General features: G+C 46.0%; 1 protein-coding gene across 5 annotated transcripts; it reads right to left on the bottom strand.

Moving 5' to 3' along the window:
* Nucleotides 1-5188: 5188 nt before the first annotated feature.
* Nucleotides 5189-13628, bottom strand: nacc1a (nucleus accumbens associated 1, BEN and BTB (POZ) domain containing a). Of its 5 annotated transcripts, XM_062531710.1 has the most exons (7): nt 13495-13505; nt 12961-13105; nt 9468-10559; nt 8915-9088; nt 7610-7715; nt 6287-6384; nt 5189-5779 (listed from the first exon to the last, which is right to left on the bottom strand). In XM_062531710.1, the coding sequence occupies exons 3-7, from the start codon at nt 10528-10530 to the stop codon at nt 5466-5468; spliced, it is 1755 nt and encodes a 584-aa protein (XP_062387694.1). In that variant the 5' UTR covers nt 10531-10559; nt 12961-13105; nt 13495-13505; the 3' UTR covers nt 5189-5465. The 5 variants fall into 5 exon arrangements, with proteins under 5 accessions (XP_062387694.1, XP_062387695.1, XP_062387692.1 ...); XM_062531711.1 differs by lacking the exon at nt 12961-13105 and having other exon boundaries at nt 13495-13628; XM_062531708.1 differs by lacking the exon at nt 13495-13505 and having other exon boundaries at nt 12961-13192.
* Between the last annotated feature and the right edge of the window lie 5676 nt (nt 13629-19304).

The following is a 19304-nucleotide window of genomic DNA, read 5'->3' as shown; positions in this document are numbered from 1 at the left end:
CCCTTTAAAAGGACCTGCCTTGCTTTTTGGACATTGATAAGATGCTTTTTAGAAACACAAAATGTAAAAATATGTTTTTAGTTTTTTTTTCTTTAATGAATCCCAAATCAAAAACATTCACTCGGTTACAGCCAAACCCAGGCTAGCCTAAGCAGCCTGCCCTTCCCCTGCCCTCCACACACAGAGTGATTGCAAGGTGCCGGGAGGGGGGTGGACATCCTTAACGGAGCCCTAACCCCCCCACTCCAAAAAAAGGTGCTTCTCTCGAGTGCAGAGGAAGGAAGGTGCAGACATGTGGAAACGTCATCTCCTTTTTGTGATGAGAAATCTCTGCTTCTCACACACACGTGCACACGCACACTCACACTCAATGGTTGAACAGGACCACCCAAGCTCACTTTGGATTGACTTGCGTGGGTCATTTGGAAGATGTCCTTTTAAGTATGACACATAATCCGAAACTCAGAAAATGAGAGCACAACTAGGGTTTTTTTTTTAAAAAAAGGAAGAAAAAAACAAATCTCACATACTTTGATCATAAAGGCAACCATTCCAATCCAGCGCCAATTTTCACGTTAGCGCGTAGTGCCCTCTAGAGGTGGTGGGCAAGCAGAGCACCAAGGTGAACCACAATTACAATACAAAACGCCAGATGGCGACAGACACACACCAATTCCTTGCCAGCCAACTACCCCCCCTCCCCTTCTCCCTCAGGCACACCATGCGGCAGATCGGATCTGTGCCATCAAAATGGAGGCCATCCGTCGAATGGCATTCCATAAGTGGCACTGCTGAGTCCTGTTTGACGTGACGCTTTTACAGTGTATAGATGGGAGCCGTTTACATACCTTGGCACCACAACAGTAGTGGGTGGTTTTTTTGGCACCCTCTATACCTCAGTGTGATGCTAAAAGAACAAAACACAGTACTTAAACAGCCAGACGAGTACTGAAACATTCCCTAGACAGGATTTTAAATTTTCTTGGAGATGCGGAAAATGCTTTAAAAATGTGCCAGTACCAGAAAGTAAAAAAAAAAAAACCCAGTTAAGAACACCTCAGATATATGAAATGTCATCAAACATGGGCCTGCTTCAAAGTGACCTTACATAGCACCATAATCTCTCTTAAAGCTCCCCGTTCCCTACACAAATTCAGCACTTTAAGTCCTTATCAAAAATGAAAAAATAGGCAATGTTCTGTCCTACACTTTTTTTTCCCATATCCTATTTTACTTTTTCTCTTTAGCAAAACAAAAACAAACAATTGGCAACTCAACCTTGTGTTAGTAGATTCTCTCTCGCTCTCTCTTTCTATAAAAAGGTAAATACAGTACGTTCTACAAGCTTGGTTGATAAGGGAGAAAGTATAACCAAAAAAAAACGCGGAACTATTCAAAAGAAAATTGCAGGTAAGAAACTGAATGACCTCCTACATACATTCATGCATCTCTCAACGTCTAGAAAAACCAAACAATCTGTAGCTCAGCTCAGTCACCGAGTAAACAATAGCAAAAGGATCATAGGAGGAGGTCTTATTATACAAACAGCCTAACCAGACTGTGGTTCCTCTCGCCATGGAGGCGGACTCATGAATCCATAGTCCTAGCTGTGGTCTGACTCTCTGGCATGATGCATGCTGGGTAAGGGGAAGCCTCCATTCAGTATCTTTAGTCTATACACGTTTCAAAAAACAAGGAAAAGAAAACAAAACATCTAGGAGGCAAAAAACTAGGAAAAGAAGAAGGGGAAATGACATCTAAAAAAAATTCATATGACAAATCTCACAAGTCCTACAAAACAGAAGTCTAAAACACCGTAAAAATCAGCTCAACAATCCTTTCGATATTTACACTGCGCATCACACGTTCTCAAAGACAAGACTAGGTCCTGTTTTCAAGGAGCCTCCGGCAGACAGACGCACGCACACACACACACACACACTCTCTCTCTCTCTCTCTTTCATAAACACTCACACACTCTCTCTCTCTCTCTCTCTCTCTCTCATACACACACACACACACACACACACACACACACACACACACACACACACACACACACACACACACATTTACACCCACGCTCTCATGCACTCCAATCCATTGGTTTAGTCCAGAAACCATCTCACTTTGAATCTACAAAATAAAGGTGCATGGCCCCCTACAGTCCTCTACAAAAAGGTGCAAAAAGCACTAGTTCCGACTATGAAAAAGGTGCACAAACCTCCACAGCTCCACTAGGAAAGACACAGAATTATCATCAGGCACATCAGCTGCTTCCCCAGAAAGGATACCCCTACTGTGGCACAAACATCTCCTGTCAACACGTGCACGCACACAAACACACACACACACACACACTAAAGCAGGGCAAACAGTAAAGGTGCAAATCACTAAAATTAGGTCACATCACATAACACTGGAGCGAAAGCCAAGTGAGAGACACTCACCGTCACACTCACACACACACGTCAGTGGAAAATGTTCTCACACCCCTCTGTAGAGACAATGTGCTTTTAAAACACACCATGCTTCTTTGAAGCCATATGACTGAGCTTAACTGAAAGGTAAAGGAAGGAGCTGGGAGAGGGGACACTTAGTTATGCACAGCCCAGCTGAGTACACTGGAGCTTCTCTTTGTGTGTGTGTGTGTGTGTGTGTGTGTCAGTCAAACACGGTACTTGTGCATGGTACAGAGGCACAATTCGAATTTGGTCATGGAAATTAAAGAACACGGTCCTGCTATGCAAATGTAACTTTACTGCTTTACCTATATTCTGGTTTAACTCTGCTCATTCTACCCACACACACACACACACACACACACACACACACACAGACAGACAGAGACAAAACACACACACACAAAGGGCCAATAGGAACAGCAAACAGATCCAAACATGTACTGCTTTCTTATGCACACACACAGTTAGCACACAGAGCCAACTCTATGCATGGAATGTGCACATATGGTCGCCCACACCCGCACTGAATGGCATGCCAGCCCTTGAACACACACACACACGAACAAACACACACACACACGAACAAACACACACACACACACACACACACAGCTGCCCAAACACAAAGACGTCTGCAAGCTGTCAGTCATGACTTTTAACACTAATCCTGCCTGCCCCCACCTTCCATCACCCAATGCACACAAACAGCAAACACACACACACACACACACACACACACACACACACACACACACACCACAGTGAGACAGGCATATAAAGCCACACAGACTAACCCTTCCTGGGAACACGGCTTCCCCCCTAAAACTAGACAGGGCTGAAGCCCCACCTTTAAGACAGCACGAGGCCAGGTCTCACCTCTTGAGTCCCCTTCCCCTTCCCATACACACACAAACACACTGATTACTCCACACCTCCGGGCACGGAGGTGTGTGTGTGTGCGCGCGCGCATGTATAGTGTGTATTCAAGGAAAGGGGGGTAAGGGTCACCTCGGAATCCCTATTCTAAAAATGTAGCAACACACTACATATATAGACAGTCACTAGCCTGAAGCTGATCTAAACCAGGTCTAAGACCAACCAGCAAATGCGCTCTCTAGAACACCATTCCGATTTCAGGTCAGCTCTCGGTCCCGCCATGCGCCCAAGTCACAGGGTTAAAAATAGCCCAGCAGATCCAGGATCAGTCGCTATAAAGTAAGAAATGCACTGATCACCCATCAGCTATACAGCCAAACCCACCGGTCAAATTCGCGATGGTCTCTCGATATTGCCACAGCTGGGACCAGACCAGGAAGTCCAACACGCCGTTCTGAACGGCAGACGAATAAGTATAAAGCGCCCACCCGGCCTAGATAAGATCACTTAATGCAAAAATATTTTATACTCTCTTTTTGTTTCATCTCATATGCAAGACTACTCATCACAAACATTTCAGTCAAACAAAAGGAAATGTAAAAAAAAAAAAAAAAAGCACTAAAAAAAAAAGGAAGAAGAAAAAAAGCAAAGAGATCTGAGAACAATCCCTCTCTTTCTCGTTCGGTCTCTCTGTGCACATGGTTAAGGTGCGTCTAGATAAATATTTTTTTTTTTTCAACGACATGACAAGTCTCTCGTTTTCCTTTTTCAGTGTTTCTCCACCCGTGTCCCTCTCTTTTTCGTTCATTGGTTTTCCGCTCTGGCTTCCGACGGTGTCTGCGATCGCAGATTCGCACACAGACACTTCACCAAGGTCAGGGTCGTGCAGAAAAAGAGGGAAGATTGTGGGAGGGGGGGGGGGGGGATACGTTGCTTTGAAAAACAAACAAACAAAAAACTTTTAGATAAGAAGACTTCTGATTCTCTTTCTCCATTTCGTCGTTCTCCAGGTGATGACTGGATGGCCAGAGCTGAGGTGCGGATGATCATACGAAGAAAGGGGGGACAGAGAGAGGGACAGGGGAGATGATGACAAACTGAGAGAAGGAAGAGAGAGAGAAAGAGAGAGAGAGAGATAGAGAGAAAGAGAGAGAGAACGAGAGAACAAGAGAGAACGAGAAGGTGCTTCCACCACGGGAATCTCTCCTCTCTGCCCAGAGCATCTTGTGTCCATCCAGTGCCCGCTGCTCGCCGCCCTCTCTCTCCCTCCTGTTGAGGTGGGCACACTGGCACACATCGTCATGCCAGTTACATTCAGTACCAGTACCAGTACCAGAGCAGTGGGCCTGGCATGACCCACACTCTCCACTTGACCATCAGCGCCTCTGATATGAAATGGTAAAATTAAGGAGGGGGAGGGGGGGCATGTGGGGGGGTATGTTTTTTTTTATGTCAGGTAATGAAATAAATGAAATGAATTCACCTGACCTTGAGTAAATAAGGACAACATAACAATAACGATCGATTTAAAAAAACAAAAACAAAAACAAAAAAACGATAAAGCAAAGCTTGTAGGAAGAGGGCCTCTGTGCAAAAAGGGTAGGCATTGACTTTTTGTGTCACCAAAACAAAATAGTAATGAAAAGAAGAGGAAAAAAACAAAACAAAACAAAAAAAAAAGACATCAAAACATCCCCTTGTCTCCTTTTGAAGCCAATCGCCTTCCTACCCACTGCCTCCTCGGACAGTACCTGTGAGGACCGCCTCCGTCGAACCCGGCTGACTGGACCAATCCTGGGCAGAAGCTGCGGAACCCAGAGTCAAGTAATGGAGGGGGGGGGGGGGGGGTTGGGGAGGTTGGGCAGGGCAGGGCAGGGCTTGGTCAGATCACAACAGTAGGGCCGGAGGGTTGGGACACGTGACATTTAGGGGTGTGGGGGAGCCGGAAGCAGCGCGGCGGCAGCGGCAGCGACAGGAGGAGGAGTATACATGTTGTGTGTGTGTGTGTGTGTGTGTGTGTTTGTGTAGGTGTGTGTGTGTGTGTGTACGTGTGTGATGGGTCGGGCTGTGGTTGTGGAAGGAGGGGTGGGGTGGATGGGATGGGGGGGCGACAGGTTTAGGCCCCTAAAACAAGGAGCTGCTGTCCCCTCCCACGTCCTGCAGGGAGTCGCCGGCCCCCACCCCCACCTCGCCGGGGCCCCCGGCCGGACCGCCCTCCAGGCCGGCGGGGTCGAAGGCGCCCTCGGCGTTCAGCGCGTCCGCCTCCAGCTTGACGCTGTCGGGCAGGAAGCTGGCGTAGGCGTCGCCCTCGGCCATCAGCAGCTTCAGCTTGGGGATCCAGCTCTTGCGCACCACGCGCCGCGCGTTGGTGCACATGTCTGCCGCGATGGCGTTCATCTCGCTCTCCTTGAAGCTGGTGGCAAAGTTCTGGCAGTAGACTGCAGAGGGGGGAGGGAGGGAGGGGGAGGAGGGAGACCACAGAGAGGAAAACACCAGATTCAATAAAACACAGGACATGACGCTGACTTCCTTGGGTTAGTGTTCAAAGAGAAGAGAGAGGCATTCATGGGTATATGCTTATCATACATTGCTAAGAAACGGATGGCTATACACGCATCATACATTGCTAAGAAAACCACAAAAACAACTGCTCCAAGTAGCTGATCCAGTCAGTAGTTTTATGGTTGCTTTTTCATATACCCAGTGGATGTTGGTCATAAACACTATGACTGTTTACATACTACATGTAGGTGTAATATTTGTGTTGGTTGGAGTCGATCTAATACATTATAGCACGGCGGTGTAACAGAATGACCATAAGCCCTTCATCTGCACGCCACAAGAAGACCACACAAAGCATTCCAGCTGTTTTTTGAACGAGGTGTGACTCCTGCGGGCTCAGAACTGTGGTCCCTGCCCCGGGGGGGAAAACGAGGACAACTCACACTTGACGGCGTGCAGGACGCGGTTGTCCAGAGGCTTGCGGCTGGGGTCGTTGGTGGAGGAGCGGATGCCGGTTCCGCAGCTGTTCGCCAGAGTGCTCCTGACGGGGTGGAGGAGTGGAGACACACGGGTGAGCAGGACAGCAAACGTACACTTTAAGTTATTGCATGGCGACCGCAACATAATGTATTTCATGTTGCTGAGACTCAACAACAAAACAAACACACACACACACACACACACACACACACACACACACACACACATACAAAATGTACATTTACACACTCAGTGTCAGTAATTGCAAGGGAGCTTTTAGATCATTCAAATCCAACCACAGCTGAAAGGACACACATAATTAGCTAGCCCACACACATATAAAATGATACCCAATGCAATGGAACAGTAATGAGAAACTCTGTGAAAACCTGGCCCCACCCGCTTAATATCGCAGCTCATTTTCCTCTCATTGAGATGCTAGTCTGGTTACTCTCAATGCACTAACGTCTCCCTGGAAGGCAAACCAATCTGCGACCTGATGATGTTTATTTTGATATCGAAATGGCAGTGGTAAACGGTAGTATCAGCACATACAAACATCAAAGAATCAGTAGGGAGAATGTTCATTTATACAGGAAACGTAACTGTTTCCTTACTGCCAATGCAGTTTACTATCTTTTGCAATAGTTTGCAAAGGTTAGAAGTGAAGTAGTAAGTAACGTTAGGAATCCTTGATTAAAGCGACTGGCTGACTTCATCATAACAATTTCATAAGTAACGCAAAGGCTACGCCCATTATAATACTAGGATTGGAAACATTTCCCAATTAAGAGTACCCAGACCTTCTTCACAAAGCGAAGGGTCTGGTGATTCCAGGCTATGAGAGTCTATAGTCTAACCTGATTCGACCCTGGAGAAAGGAAAGAGACTTCGTGCCGTCTTTCTCGAAGGTAGGTATCTGACATTCTGATTGGGCCTGCTGCTTAGCCCTCCAGACGGTCAAATGTTCTGCTTTGACATTTAGCCTAGCAATTGACCTTTATCCACATCAGCTGACAAAAGAGTTTCACCGTGTGTCTGTCTGAGGACTTGATTTGATTTCTACAAGAAAATCTGCTCTCTGTGAACTAAAGCGCAGAAATACAGACCCATCTTGTTTATCTGTTTTTGACATGAACAGCTCCGAAAAACATAACTAACACTAACTTTAAATTTGAGCTCGTATGATATCTGCATGAGGGGAAAGCTTTTCTTCACAGGACAGTAAAAATAACATAAACATAGTCTGACATAACATAAACATAACATAAAAGTCCCCTCCTCACCTGTCAAAGAATGCAGCCAGCAACCTCCGCAGGAGAACCTTGTGTCTGGTGCCTGCACTGATATGACAGTTCATGAGCTGGGCCCTCGAGATGTACACGTTGGTGCCTGCAGACGCACGCAGACGCACGCACACACACACACACACACACACACACACACACACAAACACACTTTGAGATGTTGGTATACTCAAGTTTGAATGGTTCAACACACTTGAGCAAAAAAACAGCTTTGGTAAACAGATCTCAGATTTATGAAGGCACTTCAGTAACCCTGAATAGAAGAATCACAAAGCCATCTCTGGGCCAACCAGCCATGCCCTTGTTTAACAGTTAAAAGTGCCAAGAGGCTTGCATGTACCGGAGATCACAGGGAGGGAGCATGCTCTGTCACATACCACATTTCTGACATGGCTCATGACTATGCGGGGCAAGACATGCCAACTCACACATAGGTGTGTATGTGGGGGGGGGGAATCTACTAGTGGGTGTTGGCAATACTGAAGAAACAGACTCGGAATCGGTTTTCATTCTTGACTTCTGTGGGCATTTGAGTAACCCCGGCCCCAAGTCAAATTCTTAGAATCCTTAAATGTCCCCTTCTAAACAGACTGGCCTGGGGTCAATTAATGGGATCATGATCCCTATTTCCAAAACAATGTGCCAAATCTTTGAAATCCTGTGGATTACAGTTGGAACAATAGGGCACTTTTTCAACTCATAAGTTAGTCTGCACTGGCACAAAGCAGCAGATGACTGGCTCCTTTTTTAAATTTCGACAACTTTTTAAAACCCCGACCAGCTCAACCAAATGCCGACAGGTTTGAAATAAATGGTTAAAATGAGAGAGGTTAAGCTGACAGTAATGCGGCAACATGGTGAAGTGAAGCCAAGGCATTCTCTGTCAAACCATCAGCCACTAGCAGCATATGTGTAACAGCCAGCCAGGAGTTAAATGGTTAAATTACACTTATCTATTTATCTTGAGTCTGTTCATTGTACTCAAAGCTCATTGTATTCTAATTGAATTTGCTTACTTTAATTAATTAATTTATTTTAAACAATGTGTTATATAAAAAAAAAATATATATATATATATATATAAAAACACATTGTTGTCTAGCGCTGGAAGAGACACATGTATATGCATAAGCCTTAGCCTGCATTTCATGTAGACAGTAACTTTTCTCCCTCTGGCTAGAATAGACGTAGCCATTTGCCTCAGGCAGTCCTCTGAACAGTGAGGGAATTGAAAATATAACACTGCTAAAAAAAACCATCCAAAACAGTGTGTGTCTGACTGACCTGAGACCAGCTCCAGTTTCTCGGCAGGGTCGCCCTCCTCGTACAGCTTGGGGTGGCAGCGGTTGCCAATCTGTGCTATGAGCTCCGTGGGCAAAGAGGCCAGGTCCTGCCGCCCTCGGCCCCGACTCCGCGTCTCGGAGTGGTCAGGCAGGGCCTCCACACGCTCGCCCGCCACTGGAGGAGAGGGGCAGAGAAGGGGGGGGAGGGGGGGTGTCAATGGGGAACGGGAACAAACCCCAAACAGATACCGTTGGTTACAGAACAGACATTAAAGTTAGGGAAGAGTGGAAAAAATGCCACGAATCTGCATTTCAGCCAAAGCACCACCATCACACGTGCAATGGCTCTCTTGCTGCCAAATTTAGACGGTGCAAATTGCTAGGCTAATTTTAGCATAAAACTTCACTAACGCAGAGGCTCTCAGCCCTGCAGCACAAAAAAAAAGTGATGACAAATCAAATGATTCAAAAAGTCTCTGGAGTTCAAGAGCGACTGGATGGTGTGATGGTGGGAGAACGACGAGTGCAGGACGGGCGAAAATGATTCAACCAACCTGTCGCTGGCGCGCCGGCATGGCGTGTGCTCTCACCTGCTGCGCCCATGTTGAGCATGCTGTACATGGTGTACATGTTGCAGATCTGCCGGTACTGCTCCTCCGTGCCGTCGTCCACCGCCTCCTCCTCTTCCTCGTCGTCGTGGTAGGAGATGGGCGAGTCGCTGGTGTAGGCGCTGAGGTTGCCCGGGCTGGTGCCCTCCGGGGTGGCCGTGCTGATGCCGTTCCCGTTGCTGCTGACGCCGCCGCCGCCGTTGTTGCCCAGTGCCAGGCCCAGGCCCAGGCCGAGGCTGCTCTGGATGGCGCTGCCGCGGGCGGCCTCCTGGGAGAAGCGGGCCGCCTTGCGCATGCTGCCGCCCGAGCCCCCCGAGCCGCCGCCGCTCTCGCCCCGGTTGCCGCCCTCCCAGAGGCGCTTGGCCACGGGCGTGCACACCACCGAGTAGGGCGACGCCTCCGGCTGCTCCGTCTTCACCTTGGACACCAGCGGCAGCGGGGTCAGGCAGGACGCCGGCCGACTGCTCGACCGCGGCTGGTCCACCCCTCCTCCTCCTCCTCCGCCGCCTCCTCCTCCACCGCCAACGCCGACCCCCACCGTGGTCTGCGCCACGGGGCTCTGGGGCTCGGACGGCGGCGCCCCCTCCTCGGCGTGCAGGCCCTGCGAGTCGCAGCTGGGCGAGCTGACCTTCAGGAAGAACTCGGTGCCCTTCTCCATGATCTGCTGGATCTGCAGGAAGCCCGCCGTGTACATGAGCAGGAACTGGTCGCCCACGTTCATGCTCAGCCGGCCCGTGTAGCAGAAGGACAGGATCTGCTGGAAGCTCTGCGGCTGGACGGCCGGCGGCAGCTCCACCACCGGCGTCTTGTTGCCGGCGCCGCCGCTGGCGTTGAACAGGTCGCGGAAGTAGGAGCTGCTGGCCGCCAGCACGGCCCGGTGCGCCTTGAAGGCGTGGCCCTTGACCACCACCGACACGTCGCAGTAGAGCCCCTGCAGACGCTGCTCGTTCAGACACTCCAGGACGTTGTTGCCGAAATTGGGAATCGCCATCTGAAGGGTCTGAGCCATGACGCAATGGCCAGCACCACTACAGAAATCTGAAGAGGTGGAAGGGGGGGAAAAGAGGAACGAGGGAGACAAAAAGGGGTAAAGTTAGAGAGAGGTAAAGACTACCGAGACACTGAGGTTTACTGATACAAGTTGGGAGCTGTAAAACCCACCTCCCACTGGAATAAAACTGGACTTGAAAAAAAAAAACCGGAAACACACAGCTCTACATCATGGCTTCTATACCATGTCAGCAGAGGAAACAATGAGGCATTTTAGCACCAAATGAAAACCACATTCACTCCATGACCTTTCTCCGACTCCTCCACAGCACATGGTTTTCAATTAGACTGCTAGGCTCTTTTCCCACACATCCACTTTCTTTAAATTACATCTTGAGCAGGTACCATTTGTCTCTCTCTCTCTGACACTGCCACACACACACACACACACACACACACACACACAATGGGGAAAGCATAAGGCCAAGCCCCAGCCGCTGATCTTAATGTGACGAAAGGGCCTTGTGTCTGCTCCACATGTGAGGGAGGTAAATCAGACAAGAAGTGCTGCGAGTTCGCCACTGCAAAGGGGAGGGGGAGGGGGGGGGGGGCAGGTCTTTAGAGGACAGCGTGGGCAAGCAGAGCTGTGTTTAGTTAGCATGACACGGTGCGAAATACCACCTTCATATGGCGCCATGTTTTTTTTTTTTTCTTTCTCTAGCACAGTACACCCACAGCCACTGCAAACGGCTGGCTGACAGAGGCTAGGCTAAAGATAACGCTGGCCTATAGTTTCCTGTGTTTAAATTACGAATAGGTCATCTGTGTACTGCTGTAGTAAACACAGATGGCTCTGACTTTTAAGGTTGCGTGTCTCTGAATACTGCATACAAGTGCCTCAACCTCTTAGGCCAGCAAGACAACAGTGCCCCTCTCTTACAATTGGGAGAAGTTAAGAAAGATGGTCTCTTAAAAGTAAAGTTTGCATGTTTGGCTAAAGGCCCTCCTTGACAAACAACAGCAGCCCCCTGACAAGACCATTGGCTAAGACAAACCAAACGTCTCTTGACAGCTTGTGTAATTTCTGAGAGTCCCAGCTTTTGTTTTAGTAAGGCTCAAGAAGCTGTGCATTTAACCACACGGATTCCCTGCAAACAGATACGATAACAGAAATAGTTTATGGTAATGGTCAGCCGAGCAGATAGAGAAGGCCATTTCCCTCTCTCACAGACACATGCACTATGCCAGACACTCAAAAGCAGAGCTGAAGAGGATGGGCTCATAGCACATTCTACATTGAAACAACCTGCTTTATTGTTATCAAAATAAGGAGATTACAATCATTAAAAAAAAAAAAATAGCTGAGAGGGAGTTGTGAACAAAACCAAAACTAAAAAAAACTCAACATATTTATCAACTTCTTTCATTAGATGCCTTAAAATACCTTTCCAATTTCCGTTTGGATCATGATAAACAAACAATCAGCGTTGTTGAACTAAGCTAAAAAGATAAATTGTGCTGGATTAGCGTTTAGTAAGTAGCTATAAACTGATTTAAAATATAGATAGATAAATATTTACAGACATATGTATTTTATCTAATTTCCTAATCTGTTTTATACAACATTTGGAATTTCAGACACACTAATTACAGCGCTCAGATTTATGGGTAACGTGACGTTGACTGAAATATTTAAGGATTCACTGCCTAAATTGAACGTTTACCACTAGGGCGACTGTTTTCTTTAAAATAAAACCTCGAAATAAGATTTGCAATGCCTACAACGTGTATGCAAACCTCCTGGTTGATGCAAACAGGCGTTGCGTTAGATAAGACTGCAGAAAAGGCTGAGTCTGTCGCGGTATCGGCTGGCCGTGCCCCGTTATATGTCAGTCAATCTGCCCGGTTGGAGTGCTCCACTGGCACGGGCCGGGGGGCGTCGAAAGATGGCAACTACTACAGAATGACCCGATATATGAGAAATGCAGCACCTAGGCGCAATCCACAACACCGACTAAATACATTTACGGGTTATTTAGCAAGCCGTTTACCTGCGACAATCAAAGGATGAAAACATTTAGTTTGGCAAGGAATGCACATCTGTCGCCTCTGCCCGGTCCTACTCAAAGTGCCGCTATGCTAGCTAACGTTCCCGTGCATTACATTCATGGGGCCTACTTAGCCGGGTATGCCCGCTTGTTGTAGCAAACGGGTTAGCATGGCAAGCGAGCTAAAATAAATCTGTGTTCACTCCGCACCCTCTGCACAATTCAGGAAGCTAAAAACACCAAATATATTTGGTGTACTGTAAAAAAAAAATAAAGTCGTACGCATCTATACCTGACAAACACGCAACCTGATTAAAATACCAACAGCGGTGAGCCCTAACAATACTTTTTAACATTCCGTTGAAGAAACATTTAACACAAAATGAAGAAATCATGCCCACCTTACTCTATTTTAGCTACCGACATCAACAGGTCATCCCGGGACAAATGCAGCAACTGGGGGCGAGCCAGACTAAACCAGCGCTGAGAGTAGGGGGGGTTGGAAGTCGCTCATCAAGACACCGTTTAACCACTTGTCGCCGGTATCTGACAAAAAGAAATAACCGAAAACTAAACAATCTTGATTAACATTCACAGTGGCGTGCCTAATGTCTTAGAGACAAACGTGAAAATGTAATTATTTTAGTTTTAAAAGATCCTAGGACCGGCGCTGAAACTGGAGAGCTGCCAATCACCCGCATGCAGCCATTACTGTAAGGTCGGTGAAGTGGTTAAAGTTTTGTTGGTGCCATTCTTATGAGCCCATCCCCCACCGCACACCTTCCCCCAAAACAATGCCCCGAGAAAACATCCCAAAACCGATTACATTTTCACCGCAACAAGAATTGCCTATCAGGACACCAATGTAATACAGACAACCTGAAATCCCCGCAGCCTTAAACGACCCCGTCTGTCTGGCCTTGAAGCCGACTCACCCCCTCGCTGGTAGCTGTTTCAAAGCGTTTCAATGGAGAAGTCGGGCGCGCTCCCTCTCTCGCTCCCCGTCTCGCTAGAAACAGCCATTCATTGTGAACACAGGACACACGCAGATCGCCGAGCTATCGAGGGCAAACACTCTCTCTGGGGAATGTGGAGCACAGAGACACCGATTGAATCAGCCCAAATCAGTCTCTCAATCGTCTCGTCATTAGCAACCTTAATCCCTGGGAGAGTACTGCAATGAGACATCAGTGAAATGTGTAGTTGCGCTGGGAAATGAATATTCCGAAATAGAGTGAGTCTGTTCATAGGCCTACCACCTAATCATCAGTAGAGGTAGTAGATTATTTAAATGTAAAGCTTTCATAGTTAAACAATGAACAACACCAACAATCAAGTTCAGCGGGTTCAAAATGTAGGCTCCTAGCATTTTTGAAAATAACACTGTAGCCTATTGTAGGCTACTGTGGTATTTTCAGACCATGTTAGAAATTACTACAGAGGTGACTATTTTGGACAGAATTGATTTAAACAAACAAAACCTGTATTGGATGGGTAGGCCTAGCCTATAGTAGGCTATTCTCATAATAATAAATACTACCTATAAATTATTGAATGTCAACTAGTTGAAGAACATTGTAAGATTGCCATTTGTCTTAATTTATCATTAGTGCAAAACTGAAGGCCTGGATAAATGTATTGGAAGGTTACCACCACCTGACCACACTGGTGTCCTTACATCACCTCAACCAGCCTGTAACATAAACATCTAAGTTCTTTCTTGCAGCCAAAGCGGCTTCCGTAGTTTATTTTTCAACGTCATTCAGATAACTTCCTGCTTTTTCAAACCAAATGTTTCTTCTCTTTTCTTTTCTTTTTCCTTAACGTGTAAAAATGTAAATGAAGGAAATCGATTTGGGAAAAGCTGTGCTACTTAGAGACGTATCATTTACTCGTTACTTCACGACAACTTGGCCGGAAACTATTATGTTTCGCAAGAAGAGAAAGTTTTCCTGTCATGGTCTAGTAGTGAGTTTACTGAAGCCCTAGTTAGATGGATGAAAAATAGGCTACATTTGACTCGAGTATGCTGTGGTGAAGCGCTGTTTGATTTAATAACTAATGCTAACATAATGAGTCCTTTTCCTGGCAACAGCTATATCAGCAGCCAACCAGCACTGAGAATGACGCTCTGTCCATGTTCAAACCAATCCGCAAGCTACGTGGACTTGGCCGTAGCTTCATATACATTTGCCTGCGTCGTTTGACGGTAGCAGGTAGAATGTACAATTTTCTACACAACAAGTTTATGCCATGTTTCTGTGATTAGATGATGATACACAGATCATATCTTCTCGGAAAATTGCAACACGTTCAGTTTGCGTTATAGCCCTAGCAACTTTGAACGGTGTCGACCAGCTGACATGATTTTACGAAAATCTATACACTAGGGACCTCTTGTGGCTGCCATTGGTAGACCTTCTTAATGTATTAGTGAATGGAAGAAAATGTTGAGAAAGCAAATACATATGGGCCATTTAGGCACTCATAGGCCTATAATTCCTAGAGGTGGAAAAGTCCAGCTTCAGAGAGTAAAAGTCCAACTACGTATTGGTTTTACCTGTGCACTTAACACAGGTGATCTCACCAATTAGCTGCTCTCCCTGGCTGAAGAGTAGGCCTAAGTGCTAATATTCAGCCGGTTGAAGTGAATGGTAATGGTTGGCACAGATGTGGTAGGACTTTTACTTTCTGAAGCTAGACTTTTCCACAGCTGAAAGTGATTTCACAGTGTAAAATGTATCCAATCCTTTTGTATCTTAATATATTTAATGTTATCAGTTTTATGTCTGGTGGTTTACCACAAAATCGACTTCAGGGAAGAAACAGGTTTTGCACAATGCAGTGACATATTTGAAACCTTGATCCACCGTACCTAGCTTTTTCGGTGATGTGCACATTGTGTGCTTGACAATGCTGGTTGCAAGATAAGCACTGGAACTGATCAGTGCAGGCTCCATTTCCTCATCATGGTGTAGGTTACAACCCATGAAGCCCACATACCAACACTATGATACATGTGACACATGCCTATAAGGGTTTCTGCTAGACCTGTGTGGTTTAGAGAGAGAGAGAGAGAGAGAGAGAGTGTGTGTGTGTGTGTGTGTGTGTGTGTGTGTGTGTGTGTGTGTATATCCAAACCAGTGTTATGCTGATAATAAGTCCTATGTGTGTATATATCCAAACCTGTTTCATGCTGATAATAAGTGTGCGTGTGTGTGTGTGTGTGTGTGTGTGTGTGTGTGTGTGTCTGTCTGTCACATGCTAATTTTGCTTCAAAGTAGGCTTAAGTACATCGATGCCAAAGCACCAACACTGACACACAAGTATAGAAATGGGAACAAAATCAGAGCCAGGGAAAGGTGGAATGTAGGGGGGGAAAGGCAGGCCTGGGAAAGGCAAGCCTGTACCGGCCTACCATGCACAGGCCAAGGGGGCCCGGAGCCCAAACAAACCTGTACTACTGTATGTAAGCCCCTTTGCCCACAGAGTTGACCCTGCCTGGAGAGACCCTAAAAGGCCCCTAGCAATAATCAAATCAAGTTTATCTATTTATAATGCATTTCATACATGGAGGTTATTCAATGTGCTTTACATAAACAAAAGCACTAATAGCAAATAAAAACATGGAAGGGCCCCAGTTAAAGAATAGTTTAAAAAGTAAAAATCATAATGAAAAACATAACACACAAGGTAAAATCATTTATGTATGTAACTAGAATAGCACTCAGAGAGCGTAAACCTCCGCCAAGCCAACACATAACTGCCTCCTGCATCTAGACGGTGATACGGATCCCTCCCAAATTGAATCATTTCTTCCTTGGGTCATTTCAGACCTTCTCAGACAATTTAATTGAAATCCATAACTTTTTGAGTTATCTTGTGAACAAACAGACAGACAAACAAACCAACAAACCCAGATGAAAACATAACCTCCTTGCGGCGTAGGTAATAAAGTACGATAAAAAAAGAAAACATAAAAGGCACAAGGTAGAATAATTGCAATTCTGAGAACAGTTTGGTCTTGTGTCTAGATTTAAGACTATAGGGGCCTTTTTGGGGCCTTTTTGATATCATCTGAAAGTTGGTTCCAGAGCTAAAAGCCTCTTCACCATGTGTAGTTTGAACATCAGGTTTTACTAACAGATTTTTCCCCGGAGACCTGAGGGTTTAAGGGTTTGTACTGCGCAGACATGTCATTTAGGCATTTAGGTCTTGCTTTACTGATTTCTAAACAACCAATGGTGCTTAAAGTCAATTCTGTGACTTACTGGAGGTCAGTGCAGGGACTTAAAGAAAAACTAGGGGTTTGTTTTAGCTTAATTACCTTAACTGAATAGCTTTGGAGTCATTGGAATGGTTAATGTCTTTTTTCGGGTTGAATGGTGGCCATCTCGCTTCCCCCTATAGCGCCTGTGAGCGGAAAAAACACCCTTGCAACTTTGGGCCGGCGGGCTGCTGGACTTAGAGACAGACAGTCTCACAGCCTCTCAATCATGCTCGCAATGTCACAAATTTACTGCACTACACACAAGTCAGGCACCTGCTAGGACAAGGTAGCGTTGGAGTTTTCAGACGTTCATCATGGCAGAGCCAGCGAAAAGAAGCAGATAGCAAGTAAACCGTTGTCGAAGGAACAGGGAAAGAGGTGACGTCCGACTGACTGAATATATGCGCTGAAGCTGTAGGGGGAGCTCTGCAGAGAAACCTGCCAGTGGAAATCAAGAAAACAGCAAAGAAATTGCCGAAACTGCGGATTAATGTGGTCAGTTCTTTAGTTTTTATGATAACTTTAGCTGCTGCGTTTTGTACCTGAGGCTGTTTGATAGTAATTTTAGGAATGCCTCCAACCCTACTGGAGATAAATGCATGAATGAGTTTTTATAAATCATGTTTTGAGATCAGCCCTCTAAGTTTGGCAATATTTTTGAGGTAATAAAGAGCTGATTTAGTTATTGCTTTCATGTGATGGTTGTAGATCAGTGTCAATTAATACACAATTAATACACATACAAGATTTTTAAAAGTATCCTTTGCTTTGAACCCTTTTGTGTCAAGGAGAGGGGCAACCCTAAGTCTTTCCTCGTTTGTACCAAATATAATCATGTTACGTTTTTTTTTATGGAAACATGGGCCCCAAACCTATATCATTATATTGCTTTACATAATAATGCTTATTAGAGTGCATGAAAATGCCCTCTACTTTTATCCGATATCTTCTTCTTATTTTTCTTCTAACGAATTTGTGCGTCTAATTCAGCCTCAACCGTTTAACGTAGAAACTTAATTCAAACTGTGTCGCGTACTTATGTGACTTCAGCTATGGATTTTTCAACTTTGTAACTTTTATACTTTTTTAACTATGAATTGAAAACTATTAAAAAATTCTCCATAGACTTAACATTGCGCCGCCATGTTGGATACCAACAACCAGCTACTTCACGGGCATGGTAGGCTAGTCCTTGGCTAACTAGCATAGCTATGACTAGCATTAGCTGCGCAGCCTCATAGTGAGTGAGTCTGAGGCTAACCAAAGCCCATTTGACACAACAGGGTCGTTTATGAGGGTTAATTCCGAAAGACTGAAACCTGAGTTCTGAGCTATAATTTAGCACACATAACCAGTTCATTGCAGGATTCTGGGAGCCAATCAGATTGTAGGATTCCAACAGCCAATCAGATTGCAGGATTCCAACAGCCAATCAGATTGCAGGATTCTGGGAGCCAATCAGATTGCAGGGTTCTGGGGGCCAATCAGATTGCAGGATTCCAACAGCCAATCAGATTGCAGGATTCTGGGAGCCAATCAGATTGCAGGATTCCAACAGCCAATCAGATTGCAGGATTCTGGGAGCCAATCAAATTGCAAGATTCTGGGGGCCAATCAGATTGCAGGATTCCAACAGCCAATCAGATTGCAGGATTCTGGGAGCCAATTAAATCGCAGGATTCTGGGAGCCAATCAAATTGCAGGATTCTGGGAGCCAATCAAATTGCAGGATCCTGGGGGCCAATCAGATTGCAGGATTCCAACAGCCAATCAGATTGCAGGATTCTGGGAGCCAATCAAATCGCAGGATTCTGGGAGCCAATCAAATTGCAGGATTCTGGGAGCCAATCAAATTGCAGAATTCTGGGGGCCAATCAGAAGCAGGATTCCAACAGCCAATCAAATTGCAGGATTCTGGGAGCCAATCAGATTGCAGGATTCTGGGGGCCAATCAGATTGCAGGATTCCAACAGCCAATCAGATTGCAGGATTCTGGGGGCCAATCAGATTGCAGGATTCCAACAGCCAATCAAATTGCAGGATTCTGTGAGCCAATCAGATTGCAGGATTCCAACAACCAATCAGATTGCGGGATTCTGGGAGCCAATCAAATTGCAGGATTCCAACAGCCAATCAGATTGCAGGATTCTGGGAGCCAATCAGATTGTAGGATTCTGGTAGCCAATCAGATTGCAGGATTCTGGGAGCCAATCAGATTGCAGGATTCCAACAGCCAATCAGATTGCAGGATTCTGGGAGCCAATCAAATTGCAAGATTCTGGGGGCCAATCAGATTGCAGGATTCCAACAGCCAATCAGATTGCAGGATTCTGGGAGCCAATCAAATCGCAGGATTCTGGGAGCCAATCAAATTGCAGGATCCTGGGGGCCAATCAGATTGCAGAATTCCAACAGCCAATCAGATTGCAGGATTCTGGGGGCCAATCAGATGCAGGATTCCAACAGCCAATCAAA

This window comes from Sardina pilchardus, chromosome 3 (assembly GCF_963854185.1).
Source record: "Sardina pilchardus chromosome 3, fSarPil1.1, whole genome shotgun sequence".
NCBI lineage: Eukaryota > Metazoa > Chordata > Actinopteri > Clupeiformes > Clupeidae > Sardina > Sardina pilchardus.
This window is presented reverse-complemented; position numbering and strand designations above follow the sequence as displayed.